This window comes from Lissotriton vulgaris, chromosome 3_1 (assembly GCF_964263255.1).
Source record: "Lissotriton vulgaris chromosome 3_1, aLisVul1.2, whole genome shotgun sequence".
NCBI classification, from domain to species: Eukaryota; Metazoa; Chordata; class Amphibia; order Caudata; family Salamandridae; genus Lissotriton; species Lissotriton vulgaris.
The window spans coordinates 2090495212-2090520233 of NC_141689.1; the positions used below are offsets into that span (position 1 = coordinate 2090495212).

The 25022-nt window shown below is 48.2% G+C and overlaps 1 protein-coding gene across 1 annotated transcript in view; it reads left to right on the plus strand.

The window, feature by feature from the left end:
* The window catches only part of CLOCK (clock circadian regulator), a 1177342-nt gene that overhangs the window by 960715 nt on the left and 191605 nt on the right, over window positions 1-25022 (plus strand). The window contains exon 17 of the mRNA XM_086962635.1: window positions 975-1070. Coding sequence (XP_086818761.1) covers window positions 975-1070 — 96 coding nt within the window. The remainder of the gene's footprint in view (window positions 1-974; window positions 1071-25022) is intronic.

Genomic DNA, 25022 nt, shown 5'->3' on the forward strand with positions numbered 1-25022 from the left:
CACGATGCCTCCTTCCTTCTTGACCACGAGGCCTGCATCCTCCTTGTGTGTGAGGGCTTCACTCTGGAAGCTGTAGTCTGCCAGAACGGCCACCTAGAATATGTAAGGATGTAGGGAATTAAGAGCAGCGTTTCTGTGATGGCGTTTGTCATGGTTGTGATAGGTAATGAGGTCTGCCCTGTCTGGAGCGTGGAGTGTGTGCTTGTATAAATGAGCATGAGTTGAAGTGTGTATTCAATAGTTCAGTGGTGTGTGGCAGTAGTGAGATTTGTTTGACGTTGGGTATATACGGTTGGTCTATGTCTCGTGTGAGTTGGGGGAATGTTACTGAGGATTTCTGTACTAGTCACCCCGATGACATCTCACCTTTACCTGATAGGTGCTTGCTGAAGTTGCAGTGATGCGAGTGGTCTTGCCAAAGGCCCTTCCCTGCCCTAAATGGCCCTAACAGTTGGGTCTACCTAATCAGTTAACACCCTGTCTATGTGTGCCCTATGGTGTGGACACCCAAGCAATGCATTTGGTGCAATGGTGCACTTGCTTATGTAATGAGTCATGTTTTGCTGCTACCCGTTTTGTGTGTTGTGTGCAATGAATCATTTACATTTGTTTCCGGCTTTGTACCTGTTCTGTTTGTGTGAGATGAAGTGGGTTCTATGTCTACCTGTATTGTTCAAGTTTTCTATGTTAGGGTTCAATGCATTCCTGCTGCTTGTTTCTCTGCACTTGTTATCTTGCACTATTTGAGGCCATGTTGTGCCTGTGTTAGCAAAGCTTAACAAAACCTTTTCGTTATACAAAAGCCAAAACAATTTTCTTTCCTAGTTTGGAGCTTCCCAGAATTGAATGCGGTTAGCCAAAGAAAAAGTATTTTAATCTTTGTACAAAAACAGTAATCATGTCTATCGCAACAAAAATAAAGGCTCGCTTTTTAAAGGATATTTTAATAACTAAAATATTTCTTTACATCTTAGTCACTAAGCTCCCAGTCTGTTGGACAGTCACTGGGTCAGTCAATGATGACCCAGTCTACTGGTGCGACTTTGCAAAAACAGTCTGGCATATCACAGGTGAGAGTTCAACTTATGCAAAATGTGTTATGCACGTTTTAATCTCATAATTAACCCTGGGCGTAGTTTGAATAGTGGTAGCTACGCGAAGTGCACTTCGCGCTATGCGAACTGTGTAGTGCGGTAGGGAAAATGCTGTTTGCACTGATTGCACAGTGCGAGCTGTCATTTTCTGCTGCTCGAGTCGATTTGTACTCGAGCAGCAGCTTTTTCAACTCTCGACTGGTAGTTTCTCATCGCAAACGGTCGCGAGCATATGCGACCGCTCGCAATGAGAAACCTGACCTCCCCGCGTTGAGACCATCGCCGGGAGGTTTATTTTTCACGCTTGCGATCGGCAACTTGATGTTGCTGATTGCGAACTAGGGAAAAGTCTTGCCGGGATGTTCATTTTGCTCGCTCGCAGACACCAACTTGACGTTGAGGACCGCGAGCAAGCAAAAAATGCCCGATACGCTATGCGTTATTGCACTGTGCTACGTGCAATTCGCGTAGCGCGAGCTACGCACACTCCGCGAGTGTAGCGTAGTCCTACGCCCAGGGTTACTCATAATGTTTACTTCTGTGTAGCTTTTGTCTTTGCCGTCTTCAACCTGAAGTAACTAAAACACACATAGATCAGCTTTTATGCATATTTATTGGATGAGTTTGTATTTACTTATGACAAAGCAGTAAGTGTGCATATATATCAGAACAAAAGTCTTAGTTATGTTGTGCACATCAGTGTTGAGACTTCATCTCGAGTATGGTGTGGGTATGGAAGCCACTATTTAACACAGCTAAGTATGTACAAGGAAAGCAAGGTTATGTAGATTGGGAAGGCACCTAATTCAGAATACAAGCACATCTGCATTTAGTAACTAAAATGATATTTGACAAACGTGAGAGAGGGGTACTTACTTTTTAGTGGGACCTCAGGCTCTTCATGGCCTATTACTTGGTGCAGCCTCTTCACAGGGACAGAGTCTCCTTTAAAGGTCAATTTCAGACAGAAACTAGGAATTTTCACCAAGGGAAATGTCCTCTTCTGCTTCTCAGGTGTATTTCTTTAAAGCTATCATGACATTTCTCGTCTACCAGAAATCAGAAGTCAAAGTGACAGTCCAGAATGGGGGTCCTTTTATCTACAGTATGGCTAATGCCGTTGGGGGGTTGCAGGCCTTCTTATGTCCCAGAGGATCCTGACAGGAAGTTGCCCTGTAGACCAGTTATTTTGTTTCAAAGACTAAGAGAAGTCTGAAAAAGATTGACTCTACCAGGGACAATGTAGAAATGCTAAAGTATAATAGAGCTTAAACCTCCCTACATAAGCTAACACAGGGGTGTATCATTCGCAATGTGCTGCCCACGTTCTGTTAGTTCTCGTTGTTCCAATGCTCCACCGATAGGATTTTTTAACCAAACTGACTAGGAAATATACAACATGGTATAATTTTTTGGACATTCAAATTTACTGGGTTTTATCAAACAAACAGACATGACAGTTCATGGTGATTGCTCACCCCTGTTTGACATACACCACATATGATATACCGGTCTGACCACGCTTGCAATACAGTAGGATCACATTGCAATCAGACAGTAAGTCCAAAGTTGTAGGTTCCCATATCCCATCCTCGCCCATTCACCCCAACAGTCCCAGCTATTTGCCTCACACTCATTTATATTTGGTTGGATATCCCCATGCCACATATACCAGTTGTTCTTGTGCGGCGCACCAAGCTAGGCCTCTCCGCCATCCCGTGACTGTTGGGGGGGGGGGGGGGGGGCTCAGGGGTTCATCCATGTAGTCACTATGTCCCTTTTGGTGGCCGTTCCCAGAGATGTTTGGAGCCTCCTATGCCTTATAGTACCCCCAGGAGCAGAACTTGGGACTTGAGTAGGACCTCCCATCCCAGAACCCCATTCAATTCACCAACCACTTCCGCCCAGTTTTTCGATATGATAGCACAGGGCCAAGTCATGTAATAGAAGTCTGCAGGTTCTTTCATACATCGTGTGCATCTCGGGGTTGGAAGACATCCCACTCGGTATAACCGGACTGGGGTAAGATATGCGCAATGAAGATAGTAGATATGGATCAGTCTCAGCCTGGTCGAGACAGTGATTACCCAGAGGGCCATAAGGGCACCCCTCCAGTCCTCGTCTTCCAAAGGTCCCATCCATCGGTCCGCAAATTACCTAACGTGGTGAAGGAGTTATTAACCAGGGATTTATAGTTCTGGGAGACCCCTCCCCTTCCCAGCTCCCCCACAAGGAGTTTGGCTTCTAAGGAACTGAACTCTGGAAGACTGGTACCCCCGGGGATGTGCATCATGAGGGCGTGTCGAAGCCGCAGGTATTTAAAACATTGGGAGTTAAGGTAGTATGTGATTTACTGGTATTGAACTGTTTGGAGTTAACCTCCCTTCCAAAAGTCAGTGATTCTAATAAGGTCCCATTTATGGAACACCTCCAACAGCGCCCACCTCTCCCATCAATGCACCCTGCCACAAGGGTGTTTGCAGTGTGATTCTGGTCTCCCAGTGGGTGTGTCGAAGCGCCGAGCGACAGACAAGAATGGCAGACCTGGTTACAGTCAGGAAATCATAGGGGATGCTTTGCTTGTATCTGCAAGAATTCCAATGTCTCCAGTTCTAGTTGGTATGCCGGATCTGACCACCCCCAGAGAACCAGTCATTGATCACCAACAGGCGTGCAGCTTTGTAATAGAGAAAGAGGTTGGTCATTCCCATTCCACCATCATATGAGGCTTTTTTTGCAGTGGGTCAATGCTAATTGCAGCCTCGAGTTTACCCAGAGGAACAAGGTCCACATTCTGTTTCATGCGCAAAACCATTGCTGCGGTAGATGGAGAGGTATGTTCTGCAAGATATATAAGAATCGGGGAAGTATCATCATCTTGTACAGTGTGATTTTCCCCATTGGGTTTAACGGGAGAGCCTGCCACTTCTGAAGATCATCTTTGGTCCTTTTTAGAAATGGGGCAAGATTGAAGGACCAGGTTAATTTCGGGTGAATTGCTACCCCGATCTTCAGGTAGCGAAAGCTAAGACGTCTGATTGGAATGTTCGTTTGCCACTCCACGCATTTCCGAGAAATGTGAAGTGGATCCAGTACTTATTTGGCATCATTAAGCTTCAGACCGGAAGCTTCCCCAAAGAGTTTAAGAATTTGCAAACAACTGGGGGCCTGAAAGAGTAGGGTCTGCCATGAATAAGAGCACATCATCCGCATACAGGGCGATATGCTTTTCATGGGATGCGCTCCATTGCCATCCTTGGATTTGGCGTCACATCTAATGAGCCAGACTAATGGTTCTAGAGCTAGAGCAAAAAGCAACGGGGAGCGGGAATAGCTCTGCCTCGTTCCTCTGCAGATGCTGAATTCACCTGACAGAACCCCGTTGGTCAGGACCTGGGCCGATTGACAGGAATATTGCACCTTCACAAGCCCAAATCCTGCACGGATCAGTAGAGTTTCCAAGTAAAGCCAGTCCACCATGTCAAAGGCCTTCTCGAAGTCGATCAATAAGAGCGCTAGAATGGTGGAAGGAGAGGACGGTGAGCCAAGGCCTCATGTAAACATCTCAAGCAATGTCTCATACTACAGCGAGGCTTGTACCTGCTTTGGTCAGGGTGTATTAAGGGCATGATTACCCTCTTGAGGCAGATCGAGAGAATCATGGCGTACAGTTTGACTTCGGTGTTGATGAATGAAAACAGACGTAATCAGAGCATAAATTGTAGGGAGGGTCCGTTTTAGGGATGGACACAATTGTAGCCATGTTAATATCTCATGGAAATGTTCCCCTTTCCATTGCCTCTGTGTACAGTGCCTGAAGCTGCGGTGTCAGGATCTCTCTAAACACCAAATAGTACTCCGCTGGGTAGCCGTAAGGGCCTGGAGTTTTACCCGGGGCCAGTGCCAAAATGGCCTGGCTTATCTCCTCCTGTGAGAGGGTTTGGTCAAGCATTTGACTATCAATTTTCGGCAGCCGCGGCAGCGGAGGGCCCTGCAAGAAGCTGGATTCAGAGTTTGAGTCCAGACTCCGTGCTCTGGCATAGGGGCCTTTGTAGTAAGACGCAAATGTCTGGGCTATCGCTTCCGATGCCTGCAAAGTATTCCTATCTGCATCCACTATTTCGGGGATAATCCAGTGGATTTAAGGGCGAGATGCTATCCAGTAAAGGAGCGTGCCATTTTTATGCCACACCCTCCCCCCCCCATCCTTATATCCGGGCTGTGGAGGACCTCCACATCTGCTTGGGTGATTCTAAGGAAATATGGTGATTTTTTTCGCCTATGAGGTCAAGCTGGCGGGCTGCGTTACCCCCTGCCTCTATGTCTGCAGCCTGTTCCAACCGGTTTGCACTCACCTCCAATTGGGAGAGGCGTTCCTCTTGGACCTGGTGTGTATTTTTTGGTTCAAATCAGTTTTTATTGAAAATACAGATCAAAACAATACAACAATCAAAATATCATGAAAAGGGAGAAGGTAGAAAAAAAGAAAAGAAGAGAAAGAGAAGACCAGAGAAGGAAGGAAAGCGAGAGGCTCATCATTAACAATTCCAATATGTTAGCAAATGAAAACACAAAAGGCAAAGCAATGGCGCGTTACAAAGCTGTCATTTATAAAGGACATTACTCTGGGAGAGAGAAAAGGCATCTAACGTGAGGAGGGGCTCTGCGGTGATGGGTTCATTAGGAGAATAAAGGGATGAGAAGTGTAGGCAAGGTAAACAAGATGTCCAATAGCAAGGAACAGAGCCCCTGTGAATGGAGGAACCCAGGGTGGAGAAGGACCCAAGGGAAATCATAGCAACGCTTAGGAACAGTACCATGCAAAGGGGAGTTTAAGCAGTATCCCTATTGGGCCCACAGAGTCTATCCGCGTTGGAGGGGAGTATGTGGTCCTCGAAGAGGTGTGAAGCCCGAAGCTTCAGAGGTTGGAGATGGGCGTGATCAAGCTTGCAAAAATAATCTATCAACGGTTGCCAAGAGTTCGTGAATTTGGTATCGCGGAACTGTAGTCGCGCCGTGAGTAGCTCCATTGCCATGGTGTGCCACAAACGGGTGAACCAGACATTCACTGGAGGTGTTTCAGCCTACTTCCAGTACAATGCTATTGTTTGTTTAGCTGTGCCAAGCATGTGTAGAACTAGGTGCCGGTCCTTGTGCGTCATGGTGAGTAGGTTCGCTGGTTTAAGGCCTAAGATGAGTGTGGTCTGGGTTTTGAGCACTGGGTAACCAATCACCTGTTTAATGTGACTGAGGACCTCTTTCCAGTAAGCGGTCAATAGTGGGCAATGCCACTAAATGTGAAGAAATTCCCCAGTTGCACTCGAACAGCACCAGCAAACAGGGGAGGAATTGGGAAACATTTTGTGCAATTTATGGGGAGTGTAATACCTTTGTGTCATGACTTTATATGCAGAGTCCCTCTCAGAAATGCTGCAGAAAACCCTCGGATGTCGCTCCATAGTTGCTCCCATTGTTTAGACGTGATGCTAGACTGCCATCGTGACTGATATGTATGAGGGGTAGGTCGGGGGCATGTTGAAGGACTTGGTATGTGCGGGATATCAGACCCCTGGATTTATCATATGAACGCACCAGCCGTTCATAGGGGTGAAAGGACGAGTGGCTCCCAGAGCCGAAGTTGGAGATATTGTAATCCAGCCCGCTCAGAGAACTGGAAGTCCCATCTGCATTGGTCGAAGGACTTGAAGGTGTCGCCCTCGAAAAGGTCCCGAAGTGTCCGGCACCACCCCTCTGACCAAGCCAGGAAGGAGTGTGGAAGTAGAGCATGTGGAAAGGGGGAGTTGCGAGCAGTAGGAGTGTGAGGTGACGGAAAGTAAGTGAGACCCCTGGATAGCTCCAGATTGTCCCAAATGTCCAGCACAGTTTTTGTTGGTATGGCCATATAAGGGCTGCGCGGGCATGCTTCCTGTGAAAGCCAGGCAAGATCCCATATGGGTCAGCAGGCCACCGCCCGATCCATAGGGAACCAAACCATCTCGCTCTCCCGCACGACCCATTCCGAAATAAAACAGAGATGTGAGGCCCAATAATACTCCAGTAAGTTGGGTCAAGCCAACTGCCCCCCCCGTCCTAAGGTAGCATAAATATTTTATTAGAAAAGCGTAGCCATTGCCCTCCTCAGATAAAGTTAGTAAGCTTGCACTGAAGGTTCTGTATTTGGTGTTGTGGAAAAGGTGTGGGCAGAGTTTGAAATAAATATAATATTTTCTGCAGTACCAACATTTTAACCGCGTTCAGACGGCCCAATGAGGAGATAGGAAGAGATCTCCACGTTCGTAGATCCTCCAGAACGGCCATTTTACATTCCTGCCAATTGGCTTGCGACCACGTGTTAAGGTTAGGAGTCAGGTTGAGACCAAGATACCAAATGGGGTGTGAAGGCCATTGATATGGGACAAGGGACTGAAGAATGGGAATCTCGAAAAACAGGGACTGTAAGATTTTGCATGATTGATTTTAAGATCCAAGGCAATTTCAAAAGACTGAAGCAATGTATGAAGGGCGGGCAAAGAGGATCGTGGTCGAGACAATGTAAGATGGAGATTGTCCGCAAACAAGGTGATTTTGTCATCCACTCCCCTGAGAACAATGCCTGTAATGTCAGGGGACCGGCGGGTCAGGATGGCGAGAGGTTTACGACAAGTGCAAATAACATGGGAGATAAAGGGCCCCCCTGCCGGTTGCCCCTGTAGACATGAATACAACCTGGGCTTGAGGTGAAAGGCGCCATGATCCTGGCAATCATCTGGGGTCCCAGCCCTATCTTATGTCAAATGGCCCGTAGGAAGGCCCAGCCAACTCGGTTAAATGCTTTTTCAGCATCGAGTGACAATAAGCATGCGGGTATGTTTCAGTGGTAAGCCTTCCCGACTAAGTGAGCGATGCGTCGCACATTATCCGCGCCCTGCCAGTGACGAATGAAGCCAATCTGATTAGGCTCGAAAAACCCAGGCAGATGTAGATCAAGACGCTTGGCCAGAATTTTAGTGTGGAGTTTGAGAGCCGTGATTAAAAACGCGATGGGGCGAAAAGAGGAGCACAACGTGGGATCCTTCCTTGGCTAGGGAGCAGTGCGATCTTGGCCAACGCCATAGAAGTGGAGGGTCCTTCAGCATCAAAAAAGGAATTAAAAAGGCCAAGCAGATATTCTTGTATCTGCAGGAGGAATGTGCGATAGAAAGAGACCGAAAGACCATCCGGGCCCGAGGATATACAGAGGGGTTAGTCCTTGAGCGCGCTAGTAAGTTCATCTAGCATAAGGGGATCTTCAAGAAGTTGCGCGTCATGCCCAGAGATAGGAGTTCATCTACATTCCCCCAGCACTGCTTGTATCTGATCTGAATTAGGTGGTTCCTGTGCATAAAGAGAAGTGTAATAATCGTGGAAGACTTTTAGCCTGGCGGTTTCAGTGGTAGCCCATATGCCATCGTCCAACTTAATTTTTGCAATGTGAGCTGTTGCTGCCCATTTCCGAAGGCGGCGCTCTAGGACTGTTCCCACCTTGTCCCCTCTTCATAGTATCGTTGCTTTAAGGTCAATAGGGTGTGTTCTGCCTTATTAGTCCAATGAGCCCATAACTGGCCACAAAGCATGGCCAGGCGTCACTTAGAAAGGGCCATAGGGTGTTCCTGGTCTAATTTTTCCAGCGCTTTGATGTCCCGGGACAGGTTATCCTCGAACCAATGAGCCTCCCAAGTCTGAGCTATCGCAATGGAGGTTATGTGACCCCGAATTGTGGCTTTAAAGGCGTCCCAGCCTACGGGGAAAGATGTTTCTGGGAGATCATTGGATGAAAAATAGGACAAAATAATATCACGGAGCTCGGCAACATCCACGGGATCCCGGAGGACATGCGGAGGTAGTCTCCAGCTAGGTGATTGATGTGAGCGAAGTGTGCGGTTGTGTAGCAGAAGCTCTACATGGGCATGGTCCGAAATGGAAATATCGAACATGGAAGCTGAAAGAACATCATGTACCGGGAAATGGAAAACAAATAGACAATGCTGGAGTAGGAGCAATGGACATGGAAATAATAAGAATAATCTTCTGTAGCTGGGGAGTGATAATGCCAAATATCTAGCAAACCTGATTCAGTAAGCTGTTTCTTCAAGGAAGAGTACATGGCTCCAGCCCAAAGAAATGTACCAGTACTACAATCTAATCCCACATTCCACACCAGATTGAAGTCACCCCTCAGAATGAGCTGGTGATCGTCATGTGTTATTTGTTCCCGTAGGAGATACCTGATGAAGAGATCCTGTGCGTGATTGGGAGCATAAATATTGCAGAGAGTGAATGTCTGTACCTCAACCCGGACCTCTAGTTTAATAAAACTGCCATCTTTGCCACAGATCACTCTGGCAGCCCCCTGTTGGATGCCCGCGCGGCAGAGAATAGCTACCCCAGCAGTTTTTGTAGGCTCTGATGCCCAGCATTGAAAGGGGTATTTAAGGTGGGCCATACGGGAAATATCCACCTTTAACAAATGAGTCTCCTTTAAGAAGATAATGTCTGGGTTCTGTTGCAGTAAATAGCCCCAAACTTGACAACACTTATTAGGAGAGTTAAGACCCTTAACATTGAGAGAAAGGAGTTCCAAACAGGGTACAGAGGTCATGATAAAAGCAGATTACATACAACCGCCATCAAATGTGGTGAAAACAAGCTGTAGAGCAGAGCCCTCATCCTCCCCCATTAAAGCACCATGTAGAGCGAACACAGCCAGAATGCATCGCAATAACCAGCATGATATAATAGAAAGTCGAGACACAGATTGTCACAGATGTCACATTCCCAGGAGCGAGGTCCTCCCTCCAGACAGAGAGAAAAGGAGAAGAGAAGAAAGGAAAAGGGAAAGCAACATTTTTCGATTGAACAATGGCCAATGTGGCCAACAAATCCTATTCCAGGCTAGGAGCATTGAACAATGGCCAATGTGGCCAACAAATCCTATTCCAGGCTAGGAGCAGGCTAGGCTCAGTGGCACAAGCCATCCTAGAAATATCACTCTCTCAGGAATAGAAAGGGGGGCAAATCTCGGGAAATCAGCACCCCTGTCAGGGGGAACACGCTGGCGCCGCTGCCGCGGTATATCCCGGGCGAGAGAGGAATACCTAGAGAGCTTGGGAGCCCAACCCTGTCTCGCGGGGAACTGCTGGTAGCAAAGATAAGGATCCTCTAAAACGCGGTTGGTCGTTCAAGTCTCCTTTGGATAGGACTGGGAGGGAGACCGTCCTCCGTCCAGGGAACAAAGATGTTGAATAATGTCCTATTTGGCTTGAGAGGAGGACCGCTCTCTGCGCCCAGACAGCCCCTGAGGTCCGAGCGCTCCAGCCTATTGGGGCTTTGCAGGCTCTCGATCCAAAGGAGGCAAACGTGAAGGGCTCGGCGGCGGAGAGGGAGCCGGGAGGCGAAGCAGTTTAGAGGCCTCCTGGGGGGATCACAGCACACAGCGTTTGGATTCCCATTGGAAGATGAGTGCAAAGGGATGGTCCCACTGGTACTGGATGCACAGCTTGCGAAGCTTGTCAGTGACAGGTTTGAAGTCCCTGAGGCTGTGGAGCGTGGTGGGGGCAAGGTCCTGGAAGAGCTGGATGGGGGAACTCTTGTAGGTTAACTCCGATTTGGAGTGTGCGTCCTTTAAGATCGCCTCCTTCTCTGTGAAAAAGTGGACCCTGGTCAATGTGTGAGGAACCAGACCAAACCGCCCAGAGGGCTCGGCCACACTGTGAGCTCTATTGTGCGCAGGTGGAGAGGCATCATCATCTCCCCTGATCTTGTGGAGCACACAGAGACAAAAGTCATAATGGCAGAGCCCTCAGCCCCTGTCGGAACACCCTTCAGGGGCAGGGGTATTACGGCGGCTCCGGTTTTCTAAGTCCTCCTGCTTAATTTGGAGCTCAATATGTTGTTCCTCCAGGAGGATTTAACAGAAAGGGGTAACCCTGTGTCCCTCAGAACCTGGGTATATGTGATTAAACAAAAAATGGTTCTGTCGGGTGGCTTAGCGAATTACTTTAAGTAAAGGCTATGTTAGCTCTTAAGATATTGACAAGAATGATAATCAATTACATTCAGTTACACCTCTCTGAGAACAGATTTAGTTCAAGGTTTTTATGTATGAAAAAGTCACAATTGTAATACACTGGAATTTCTTCATTCCATTTCCAATTCAATAACTGTTATAAACATGTGAAGAGTGACTGTTGGTGAACAAAGTGAATAGTGAAACAAATTCAGTGACACTTATTTACAAATTTATACAGTATTGTACATGGGTAAAAAAGGGGGGGGTGCAAAGTTTTTTGGTTTTGGAGGTCAGAGTTCTGAATGAATATTCCAAGGACACAGATGGTTATTGCGCCTGTTCCTGGAGGTTTCTTGACCAATGTTATGCGTCGACGTTTCGACCCTTAAGTGCCCCAGTTGGTGGTCACGGCGGGTCTTTATCAAGACAGGGGAGGGGGGGAACATGGGGTCTGGAATCACAGGACGGAAGTTCTCGCACCCTGGAGGGAAGCCTGAGGTCAATCCCTTGACGAGGAAAAACGGCGCTTTCTATTGTTGAGGCGAGCACCGTCTGAAGCTGTGTGCAGTCACCAACTGGGGCACTTAAGGGTCGAAACGTCGACGCATAACATTGGTCAAGAAACCTCCGGGAACAGGCCCAATAACCATCTGTGTCCTTGGAATATTCATTCAGAACTCTGACCGCCAAAACCAAAAACTTTGCATCCCCCCACCCTTTTTTACCCATGTACAATACTGTATACATTTGTAAATAAGTGTCACTGAATTTGTTTCACTAATAACTTTGTTCACCAATAGTCACTCTTCACATGTTTTTAACAGTTATTGAATTGGAAATGGAATGAAGAAATTCCAGTGTATTACAATTGTGACTTTTTCATACATAAAAACCTTGAACTAAATCTGTTCTCAGAGAGGTGTAATTGAATGTAATTGATTATCATTCTTGTCAAGTTCCTCCAGGAGGGCCAATCATTGCCAAAGTTGCTCTTGGGCTTCTGTGCGAGCATCAACCGTCTAATCAAGATCGTCCACTCTCCCTCTAATTTCTGTGAATTCTCTCCTGAGTTCCTTGATGCATGTTTTACCCTCGGCTCTAAGTGATGCGATTTCGGACTTCAGTTCTTGCAATAAGTTGGCCATGAAGGACTGAGTCAAAGGATCAGAGATGCCTTCAGTGAAAGACGCCATAGCCACAGAGGATGTAGACCCCTGTTTATTCCACAGAGCCATCACAGGGTTGTCTTTCGGGGGTGCAGCAACATCTTTCCCAGCTTTAGACCATGGTATGACCCCCTCAAGCACCAAGGCACCAGATGGAGAGCAAGGACAGGGGAACTGAGCGGGAGGCCGAGCACATCCCATAGTAGAGAATTAGAAGCTGTTGCAGGATGGAGGAGCAGGGGATCCGCCGTGAAGGGGAGATTGGCAACAACCAGTCCCCGCAGCCTCTAAGGCCTCCTCTACCTCCCTCCCTCCGAGCTGCACAAAAGGCCTGAAGTCCCAGGCAGGATGGGGGATAGAGCCTCGTAGAACCCCAACAGGCATGTGGCTCCCCCAGCGATCACATGTGGAGCTCCTCAGGGAACGGAGCCAGGCACACAACAGGGGGGAGAGGCCCCCGGCGGGAGTGCGTGGGGGCGGGCACACAGTAAAGCTCACACAGAGAGCTCGCACTGTATCAGGCTATACGTCAGGTTTCCAGGAGGCCCCAGCAGCCAGATTCAGGAAAGCAGAGCCAGGGGTGCCCACAGTAGTCGTGCCCTAGCGAAAAAATGGATGCCCAACAGAGACTCGGGGCCTTGGGTGGTCACCTCCATTAGGGGATGCTCCTCCAATGAGCCCCTAGGTGTGAGAGACCAGGGGGTTAGCAGAGCCTGTCCAGAGCCTACATCTAGTATGTACTCTCAGCAGCAGGAGAAAGTGGGCCCATAAGAGCAGCCTGGCGTGGATCGCCACTCACCTCGCCCCACCTCTCCACACAGCAGAAGGCGCAGCGTCACAGAACTTCCGGGACACCAGCAATGGAGTGGAGAGTCCCGCTGGGCTCTGTAGCACAGTCTCCCGCACCGCACAGGGAGGCACAAGATGGCGGCAGTCTCAGCGCCCGCAGCGCAACACACCTCCAGCGCACCAAGGCAATGAGCGCAGTTGCCTCACCTCAGCTTCAATACCCGGGTGGTCCGGCAAAGCTTCCCAGTCTGCCGTTGCGTGCCAGAAAGAGCCCCTCGCTCGCTGGGCACTTCCCGGATCCGGAGGGATTCAAAGTGGCAGCCGCAAGCTCCCGGGCCAGGCCCGACACCAAAGCCGCCAAGAACACAGCCACCAGTGCCCAAAAGGCATGTCAGGCGGGCAGAGAATTGCCTGTAAATTGATACTTGTATAGCGCACTACTCACCCGCAAGGGTCTCAAGGCGCTTGTACGAATACCGCTGTGGAACCCATCCTGGCTTTCCCTGTGAGGCGTCCACTCCTGGGCACCCCCAAGGTGGAGGCCCGGCATCCTTAGAGTTGTGGGGGCCGTTGTGGAGATTAAGCAAGCTATTGCCCAGAGTTGCAGAGTGGGACTCCATGATTCGAATAGGCACCGAGGCGAGAATTATCAGGTCCATGGAATTTTGAGCCCAAGACCCGCAGAGGCGGGGAATTGAACCCTGGTCCTGGGCTAGACCTCTGCATCAGGGTCTGCCGCTCTAATCATTGAGCCACACTGACGGTCCAATCAGTGTTGCCATTAAGGCCCTGGTGTGCTATAAATGCTTCAGAAGGCAGAGGCTGTCCGGAGCTCCCATGTTGTGCATCTCACTCCATGCGTAGCAACACCACGCCCCCCTTCTGTGTCTCTTTGATATATTCCTTAGCAAAGACTCTGACAGTTGCCTTACCGGCTGCCCATAACGTGCCGGGGTAAGTGACCCTGCCCTCGTTATTTAGAAAATATAGTTTCAGATCCTCCTTTATTGCTTTTTGACAATCTTTATGTTGCAGGGACCAGGCGTTAAATCGCCAGATGAGCAAAGAATGCCAGTAGTTCTTCCTAAGTCCAGAAGTAAGGGTGAGTGGACCGATATTTCTCAGACAAGTGTGTGGATGTTTGCAACCAGGTGACAGTCGGGAGCAGGCTTAAACATGAAGTCGATACGTGAGTAGGTATGGTGGGCGGCAGACGTATGTGTGTATTGGTGGAGGCGTTGGTTTCATACTCTCCAGACATCCCATAAACCAAGTTGGGAGGCCCAATTTCCAGGTTTCTTGGCACTCTCGCATCGATGTCGGGGGGGGGGGGCTCCAGGGGAATCCCAGTCTGGCTTCATGACAGCATTTAAATCCCCTCCGGTCACTGTTAATCCCTGAGGTAGAGAAGGTTGCTAGATCGAGAAGGGAGGGCTCAAGTACTGCTTGGAGTATGTAGGTTGTGATCAGATTATGGGTCATCCCCCCACTGTTCCAGTGAGGACCAAAAAAACATCGCTGAGGGTCATTGTGTTCTCGAATAACTACAAAGGGATAGGAGCAGGGCCGGACTGGCCATAGCGGGCACCGGGCAATCCCCCGGTGCGCCGCACGGGTGGGGGCCAGTTTGGGTCCCCTGGGGGCCGTTTTTGCAGCATAGCTGTAAGGGTGGTGCAGGCGTGCAAGCAATAACAAAAGAACAAGCATCCCTGTACACATACTTCATCCTTTGAAGCATCTGTCGCCCTAACATTAAGAACAGAAGCAAGTGCAATTGTTGCAAATTGAGGGCAGAGTGGTGGACCCCTCCACGTTGCAGGATTTATAGTTGTTCAGAAGTCCGGTAGTGTTTGTGGCCATCACGGCCGGTGCACTACTGCACCTGCTACTTACGGGAGCGACCAATCATATTGCTGGACTTCAAGACGGGTCTGTGTCTCTGATTACTTCCATCACTGGAGTCGATGACCAAGTCCAAGGTGTGTGTCTATTTGGCTCCCGCTATTACGACCGAGCTCGCGTTCTCACTTCTACAGGAGAGCCGGGCGTACTTCTCATGGTCACCTTGGGTGAGGAGGATTTCTTCCTTTGTTTGTTGCGTCCCCGCCGGGACCGAGTTTGCCTCTGTTGCGGTTTTGCTGGTTGTTTCAATAAGGTATTAGGTTGCATTTGTGTGGAGGAGCAGTATACCACGTTGTGCCTAGCAAGGGGACATTCCTCTGTGGCCCTAGTCTATGCTGTGTCAGGGGAATCAAACACGTATCTCTTGTCGTTGTGAATTACCATGGGTCGGGCCATGAACAGGAGTCGGTACGAAAGATTGTGATCTCACAATATCTGATTGACTGCAGTGTAGGATCTCCATTGTGCCTGTACCTCTGTAGTATAGTCTGGGAATATCATAAGTTTATTTCCTTGGTAGGAGAGGTTGGTTTGCGAGCACACTTCCTGCAGAATAGCATCTCTGTCCTTGAAATTGTGGACGTGTGCTACGGTGGGACTGTGGGGGGTCCCAGGAGGTGGTTTAGGTGCGAGAGCGCAATGAGCCCTCTTCACCACAAACCATGTGGAGAAGCGTTCCGCCGGCATTCAAGTCTTAACCCAAGTTTCAATGAAAGTTGCGACCTGAGCGGCCTTTGCCCCATCCAGAATATACACAAAGCGGAACAATTTTCAGCATCCTCTGCCTGCCTATGCAGCTCGGCCGTGTGGGAGAGGAGCTTAGAGACTTTTTAATACTGCGACCTCATCCTCAACGGTGGATAGATGGGATTCAGCCTCTGAGATCCTAGCTGTAGCATTGCTGAGATGTTGCCTGATGAGTGCCTTGTCCACATGCACCTCGCGATCTTGGTTTCTACTGAGTCTTATGAAGTACGGATTGCTTGAAGGATAGTGGCAGGTCCCCCTCGGTACGGGCTCTGGACGAGGCTGCATTGCTGGTGCCCACATTGCTCATAGCATATTGCTCCATGCGAGTCAGGGAGGCATGCGGCTTCGCCATTCTTTCTTTGCCCATTGTTGGCACCTTACCTGCCCTTTTGGTCACTTCTGTAGATAGAGGCCCAGCAAGGCCAGCAAGGGTCTGGGAATGCCTGTGGTGCTTCTCATTGCTCCCCTTCAGCCCGCTTCTGGCGCTCTCTGAAGTTTTCTCTTTGAGGCTCAGGCTTACTGGCAGCATCAGTCTTTGGAGCAAGGGTGGTGCCTCATTCTTGGAGTCTTCCTTCCTCTCCCGACTCGACTCCTTTCTTCTGTCCCAGGCGCCTCTTTCTTTAACTTCTGGTTCTGTGTCGGGCAGGACTTCAAGTCACGCTGTGACTGGGGTAGCTATGTTATCCCATGCGGTGCAAGGCTGGGGTTATCTGGATTGCCACTGATCAATTCAGAGACCTCTCCCCTGTGGGCAGACGAGGAAGGCGTGCGTTGTTTCAGCATCTGGCCAGCCTCACTGGTATTTCAGGTTGGCCTTCATTTAATTTGGGGCGCATGGGGAAGCCCACTCAAGAGTTAGTACTCCTCCCCAGATCCCCTTGTGTCATTGAGGCTTGGTGACCTGCCTCAGAATCCGGGGTCCGCTCCCTTCAAGTGTCCTGTTTGGGGACCCAAGCACAAACAGCCGCAGGGCTGTATGTAGGGCTATGGTGTTGGGGATCTTCCTTTGGCCTCAATATGGTCCCCTCTTAATCATCCCGGTATCCCCCCCAGTCCACTGCAATTGGTACACCTCTCAGCGAAGAGGTGTGGTGCAGTGGCCAGGGCAGCTGACTTTGGAGAAAGGGCTCACGCTTCGATCCCCAGCTCCGGGGGCAGATCAGCCCAGCACCATGTGACTCTGGGCAATAGCTCACTTAATTTCCACGACGGCCCCCAGCGCCTTGAGACCCATAAGGGTGAGTAGTTTGCGATTAAAAAAAAAAAAAAACTTTTGTCCTGGGTCACCTTATAGGTCCAGGATCCCCGCACTGTATGCTGTTGCACCCTCTTCTTGGGTGAGCAGAGGGGGCGGGATAGGTCCTTCAACCCCTCCAGATATGCTGGGTGCAGTCTATACTTTCTCTGGGTAGGATCCCATTGCAGCCTGGGTGCAGCCATCTTGCCACAAGATAGAAGAGGGGACCTCAGCCCGATCCGCACATTATTCCAGCCGCCTTATCAGGTCCATGCGCCCTTACTGCCACAAAGTAGTGTGGGCCTGATGCTGGGCCTGGCGTCCCGATGCTCCTCACCTGCAAGGCGATTCTGGAGTGCATAGGTCCTGGCTGTCGGGCTGCTGCCTCTTTAACACCTTGTTGCGGGATCCACAGTGGTGGAACCCTTCGCGTCTTCTCTCCTTCTCTGTGGGGTTGCAGCCACCGCTGTGGCCTCTTTCAGGGCCTTCCGTCGGTCTGACGCTCTCCTCCAGTCGTGCTGATCCACTACACTGTGGAGGGGACCCTCGCTGTCCCCGGGTCAAGGCACATCTCTGCCATGAGATAGTCTCCCAGGTGGCGGGAGGTCGCTTCTGAGCCGCGGGCTCATGCCGTAGTTGGTTCTCGCTCCGATCTGTCACTGCTCCCCTGCATCCGGTGGCCGGAGGGCCGGGCCAGCATCCCACCTGGGTCCCTGGTGATCAGAGGCAGCAGGATGGGGACCCTGTCAGTCACCGCTCTCCCACTCCAGATAAACTGGATGCAGCCTTCACAGTCTCTGGGCAGGATTTGACTGCGGCCTTGACACTGCCATCTTGCATCTGACCACTTTGTTTCTCCACTGCGTTCTTGAATCTTTGTTTGCCGCAGTGGTTCGTGACACCTCTGTGGCGTGCTGGGGCATTTAGGAACATTTTGGGATAACTCCGGCTCCTTGTCTTTTGGCTGGATGCGAGTGTATCACAGAGTGGTCCGGAGCACTCTCAAAATACGACCGCCATCTTTACTCTTGTAGACACGCCCGAACATGGCATAATTTAGAGAATGTTCTGTGACAAGCATTATGCAAAATGTCTGAAATGATGCAAGATTACACAGGTTTAATGAAAATGTTGGCCGGGCTTATTCATGATACGATGCCAGAAGTTTTGTTAAATAGTGATATGACAAGTATATATTGTGTGTATAGCCTCTTTAAAAAAAAAAAAAGGAAGAAGCGATGCATTTAGTCCAGAAAGAATATGTGCTAGACGCTGGGGTGATTTGCTTACATCTGCATTCAGCTGGTATTGTTGAGGGACATGGGGTGGGTAGCGTAGGATGTGGGGTTTACAACCACTAATCATCTTCATGGCTAGCGCCATCTCCACTGTTAGGTTGATCACCTGGAATGTCATAATCCTTTATTCCCCCTTCAAGAGACACAGAGTCCTAATGTATCTTAAGTGGCGGAAAGACGACATAGCCTTTATCCAGGAGACACAATTTACAAAAGAAGGACTGATGTTGCAAAAACGCTGTAGGGGAAAGGTCAATGCTGCCAAGTACTAGACACCCACACGAGAGGTACTGGTATGGATACTCCCCAGGTCCTCATTCCTATCACAGTTGAGATCATAGATCCTAATAACTTATGTATTATTTGTGGGAAAATTAGATGGCAAGGACATAGCACTGGCAAATATCTACGATTCTGATGTGGGACAACCGCTCTTCTTTTTTTTGTTTTTATTGATAAAGTGCATGACAGACAGCAATTACATACAATGTTTGCAAGTCGCATTCAACACTGTATCTGGGACAAAGGCCGGTGTTATAATCTACTGTTGCATTTCCCTTGCCTATGTTTCTCTTCTCTACTGATCAGCCAGTTTGAGTGTTGGTTTGCCTGAAGATGTCTAGGATGTTGGATGAATGATGATGTCATGGAATGATGGGTGCTTGGTGAGCTGTGGAGTGTCAGTTGGAGTGTGCAGGCTGAGCAGGACAGAGGCTGCTCCTGGTGGGGCATCACATGGACTTACCCATCTTCCTGTGTCTAATTGATGTTGTTAACTTATCAATAAATCTACTATATTTATCTACACATCATCCGGCTATTGAGGATTACTTATTTACAATACTGGCGACGAGGTAAAAGAAACTGCGTGTTGGTGTAGGATTACCCCGGATTACCCTGGAACTAAGGATTTGATTTGAAGAATTGGCGCTGTTTGTTGACTGTCATAACTCTCTCTGCACTGTTGGTTGTGGTTTTAACTCATTTCATCTGGTTATTTCAGACGAACTTTGGCATTTCCCTTTGGTATCTGAAATGTCTAGCGTCTTGGTGGAAGTTGAACTGTAATTTCCTGGCGAGTGAAGGACATTTCAGTGTGTTCTGCGCACTCGCAGCGTGTTTTGGCAGTGACAATGAACCTCTACATTTTGAACGGGCCAATGTAATGTTCGTCAACTCAGAAGGACATTTCAGTGTGTTCTGCGCACTCGCAGCGTGTTTCTGCAGTGACAATGAACCTCTACATTTTAAACGGCCCAATGTATCTTGTAATGTTCGTCAACTCACCGTTTGTGGTGTCGGTGACGGTTGGCCAGCAGAGCTCTTCTCAGTTCCCCTGCTAGTGTCCAATTGATGACGGTGTTGGAATTCATCGGCTTGTTGGTGAAGGTGATTCTTGTGACGTCTGATGACAGAAGTGTTTTGAAGTGTCATCACGCTAATGGTGAAAACGTGACCCATCTCCTTTGGAAAACGAAGCTTAACGACGCAGTGGCGGACATCTTAACACTTTGGGAAGGATCTTTTTGTCTTGTTGAGGATCACGACGTTTTTTTTTTGGGCGCTTAGGATTACTGTTCTACGGACATCGAGTCAATTGATATTTCACTCTTATTCATGATGTCCATCCGACTCCTTGTCATTCGTTTTTGTCAAGGGATGCAGCGGTTGTCTTTGCTAATTGATGGTGGGTTTGGCGTGTCCTTGTTGGTGCCGACCCACGACACTGGACTTTGTGGACTTTTACTTTGTGGGCTGATAGGAGCCACTGTTGAGGACTTTATGCTGGGAGATTTCGGGTGAGGACACCCTCGCTTAAAGGAAGGTCATCGGAAGTCACTCAAAAGATGGACGGCGGTGACTACGTTTTTTTGTTTTATCTTACTGTACTACTTATGTGTTGACACCAGTCACCTAAGTGTGTGAGAGTAGAGGTTTTATCTTACTGTTTATTGGTTGTCATTGTATTGTATCACATGAATGGGAGGAGGTGAGTGTGGGTTGTTTGTGTGGTTTTTGTGTCGTGATTTGGGTATTCTCCGCTGGGTTAGTTTTTCTTTGTTCCCTGGTTTTATAATCGCTTTATTGTGGTTATTGGTTGGCATTAGTATGTCACCTAAGTGTGTGAGAGTAGAGGTTTTATCTCACTGTTTATTGGTTGTCACTCATTGTTTTGGTGTGTGAGAAGAGAAGACACCTTCTAAGGAAGCTTCTCTGGTTGGCATTAGTATGTCATTTAGAGGTTTTATCTCATTGTCTATTGGTTGACTTGTCGCTTACTTGTGGTTTGTCTTATGTCACACTGCTATGGTTATTGAGTGGCAATAGTAAGAGAATACACTTTCTATTGAAGGTTTCTCTGCGTGCATATGCACTGTTTGGTTTGTATGAGTGATTGGTTATTGCGGTTTGGACTGCGTATGCGAAAACATCTTCACATGAAGTTTCTCTGCGTGCACACTCACTGTTTGGTTTGTGGGTGAATGGTTTTCCTGATTGGTTATTGTGGTTTGGACTGCGTAGGAGTAAACACCTTCACATGATGTTTCTCTGCGTGCACACTCACGGTTTGTGGGTGAATGGTTTTCCTGTAACTTTTTTTAGTGTTATCCCGGATAAGACTGTGTTGGAAAAGACACTTTCTTGCGAGATTTCTCTGCTTCTTACTTATGAAATGTTTGACTTGAAGCAATTTTGGGTTTTACCTGGTTATGACTCTCTTTGAGGTTTTTCTGGTTTTATTTATGTAATGTTGGATTGATTATTCTAATACTGTCTAAGTTTAATGCTTTCCTGGGAACTCTTTTATTGTGATTCTAGGTGTGTGATTTCATTGGCATTATGAATTGTCATGTTTTTCTTTTGTGATGTGTTCTTGATTCAAATTGCTCAATGTATTTTCATGCATCTTTTATAATCTGATGTATTTACTATTTTGATTGACTTATGTACTTTCAATCCTTTTAATTGTGTTTGGTTTCCTTAGGGAGGGGGATGTGTTATAATCTACTGTTGCATTTCCCTTGCCTATGTTTCTCTTCTCTACTGCTCAGCCAGTTTGAGTGTTGGTGTGCCTGAAGATGTCTAGAATGTTGGATGAATGATGATGTCATGGAATGATGAGTGCTTGGTGAGCTGGGGAGTGTCAGTTGGAGTGTGCAGGCTGAGCAGGACAGAGGCTACTCCTGGTGGGGCATCACATGGACTTACCATCTTCCTGTGTCTAATTGATGTTGTTAACTTATCAATAAATCTACTATATTTATCTACACATCATCCGGTTACTGAGGATTACTTATTTACAATAGCCGACAAAGTACATACATTAAATAGTTACTTCCCTGTCTCTATTTCTTCGCATTTCCAATTCCACCACTGGTGAAGCAACTATCTCTCCCCTATAAGTATTCCACTTCAACCATTTCCTGTCCCATTTCTTCGGACACCACCTAGCTATAAAGACTTCTTTCTTCACTACCATCCACCTATCAAATTCTTTCAGCCACACTGACACTACAGACGCTGCCACTCCGCCCCACCCCCTCGCTATTTCCCTCTTGAGACAACAGCTCTTGTTAACCTCCCTGCCCAGATGCACAATTGCCAATTATTAGTTCCAGAGGATTTCAACTCTGTAGCAGACCTCACCTTAGACACATCCCATCGCCCACTACGTAGATCCATGGCCCATAAAGCTGCCCAATCATTTTGCCAATGGATGGATGGGTGGGGACTCCTCAATACGTGGATGGCCCATACCCCAGGGGGGCTGCACTTACTCCTATTACTCGTAGTTGCATGAGTAATCAGTTCACCTTTCTATGTTCTCCCAATATCCATGTGAGGGCCAAGGAAATTAAGTACCTGGGGAAGACATACTCTGACCATAACCCACTGCTGTTGTCACTTGATTGGATGAAGGCCAGAATCTGCATCCCAAACAGGAAGCTCAATATCACGACCCTTGATGACACAGTCTTCAAAGTAACTTTAGGGGACACAATGGGTTATTATTTTAGGGGATCAATGGTGTGATCTCCTCTTGTGGCATTTAATACAGTTTGTACGTGGCCACTGCATCTTGATCACGATGGGGACTTGTGCCCTTCCCACGCACTGATTGTGACCCAGGAAGCCATAATAATGGGATTAGAATTCCCTACCGAGGGTGTTCTAGTCCCCCAGCACAGGCTGCGATATGAAAGGGAAAAGCTCTTTGAATTAATAGAGCGCCTTCGAGTACACAACTATCTAGTCTACCTTACCAGGACTCATTCAGGACTTGATAAGTATGGAAGACCGATGGTGTGGTTGGCCAATCATGATTGCCAGGATTCCCAGATGCTTGAGTTGAGCACTGCTGGGGAAGTGACATAGTCTAGAGTAAGGCTGACATCACGATTACCTTCTTAACCTATTACTCCTTTCTTTATGGCTGTTCTAACACACCCCCACCTAGGCCCTCCATGACTATGTACCAGCAGCAGGCACAAAGAGGCTTTGCTTCCCTGGAAAGTGAAATCACAGTCCAAAAGGTGAGGGAGTGATTATGACCAGCATTGGATAGGCTTTGTATAGAATTTTACGTGACGCATGCTGCTGTGCTGGCCTCAATCTTGACTTTGCTGTATAATACGATCATGACACCTGGGAGACTCCCACTGACGATGGGAGAGATGCTACTAGTGCCCCTGCTCAAGAAGGGCAACGACTGGGAACAAGTGACATCTTATAGGGCTCTTTCTATATTAAATGTAGATTATAAAATACTTAGCAAAATCCTGCTTGCCAGACTACTCCTTTTTATTGGTGAGCTTATATATACAGTTCAAATGGGATTCATAACCACACTGTGCGATCCCCAATATTATGCTGCAACTATTTCACATTCTCCAATCTCTCGAATGGACATTCTCTAATGGACTATCCTAAAGCACTGGCAATATTCATAGATATGGAGAAACCTTTTGATTCATTGCATTGTGATTTTCTGTATACTACTATGTCTAGCATGGGAATGGAGAGCGCTGTCCTCACCTGGACGTGGCTTTTATTGTTGTCTCCTACGACTAGGGTTGTAAATTGATACTTGCATAGCACACTACTCACCCGCAAGGGTCTCAAGGCGCTTGTACGAATACCGCTGTGGAACCCATCCTGGCTTTCCCTGTGAGGCGTCCACTCCTGGGCACCCTAAAGGTGGAGGCCAGGCATCCTTAGCGTTGTGGGGGCCGTTGTGGAGATTAAGCAAGCTATTGCCCAGAGTTGCAGAGTGGGACTCCATGATTCGAATAGGCACTGAGGCAAGAATTATCAGGTCCGTGGAATTTTGAGCCCAAGATCCGCCGAGGCGGGGAATTGAACCCTGGTCCCGGGCTAGACCTCTGCATCAGGGTCTGCCGCTCTAATCATTGAGCCACACTGGGAGTGGCATTTTTGCACCCTGCAGGATTTAACATGATATGTGACAGGGTTGTCCGTTGTCACTGGGGCTTTTCACAATGATTATAGAACCTACTAGCCCTGAACTCTGCACTGGTTGGTGTTTTCAAGGGCTACTGGTAGACGGTTACTCCCTCTTCATTTCCATATATGCGGACAACTAATTACTATACTTATGTAGGAGGGGAATGTTTAGATGTTGAGGGTGCTTGCTGCGTTCTGGAGATGACTAGCCATTTATCGTGTCTCCTTGTGAACTGGGATGAGTCGAACACTTTCCTGATACACGCCCCAGAGGCTGCCGCCACACCACCAGAGATTGGAAATGATCTCCCCTGGGAACCAAGGTCATTTTGCTACCTGGGTGTCTATATCTACATTACAATGGCCAATGTTTGTTAAGGTGATTTGTAACGGCATTATCGTCCCTCCGTTCCTCCATTCATTTCTTTCTGACTCTCCCTTTATTCGTAGTGGACCGGGTTGTGCTTTCAAAGAAGTTTTTCCTTTCCCACCTCTTGTACTACTTTGCAGCACTCCTGATTCGACTTCCAAAGTCCATCTTCAGTGAAATGGATAGCCTATTACTTTATCTTATCTAACAGAGACAACTAGTTATGGATACCTCACCTTAGAATTATCCCCAAGGCGTCAGACTGGATCCAGAGAATGTTTTCCTCAGCACTACCTCTGCGCGTCAATAGGTGGTGTTGGTCGACGCCGCGTTCGTCGTTAGTTGTCATGGTCCCCGGAATGACGTTGCAGTATCTTCTTAGCCTACCTCGGGCGCTGACATCAGTTCTTTCTTTTTCCGCGCCAGCCAGCGCAGATCCGGAGAGACGGTACCTCAACTCACTTTTTTACTCAGTTTTTTGCAACTTTTGTCAACACCTTTTTTCAGTCAATGAACTCCTGGTGCTCAGAGGGATGTCACATCAGACCGGCTTCAAGGCTTGTGACTCCTGTCACAAATTGATGTCGGTCACGGACCCGCACCTCGTGTTCCTTTGGTGCCTGGAGCACGACCGCAACCCGAAGTTGTGCTCCGACTGCCGGGCCATGAACCTGAAGTCTTTGCGGGAGCAATCCTGAAAGCTTCTCCAGGTCCTGCAGTCTTCTCCGCACCGTTCAAGGTTCCATTCGAGAGGGAGGTCCGCGGACCATGGGAAGTGAGAAAACCTTTTTCGGCCCAAAGCCGGCCAAAACTATGAGCCACACCAAAGGCGTACTGGCTGTCGGTGTAAATATTTACTCTCAATCCTTATCTTAACTTACAGACCCGAAGCAATGCCACTA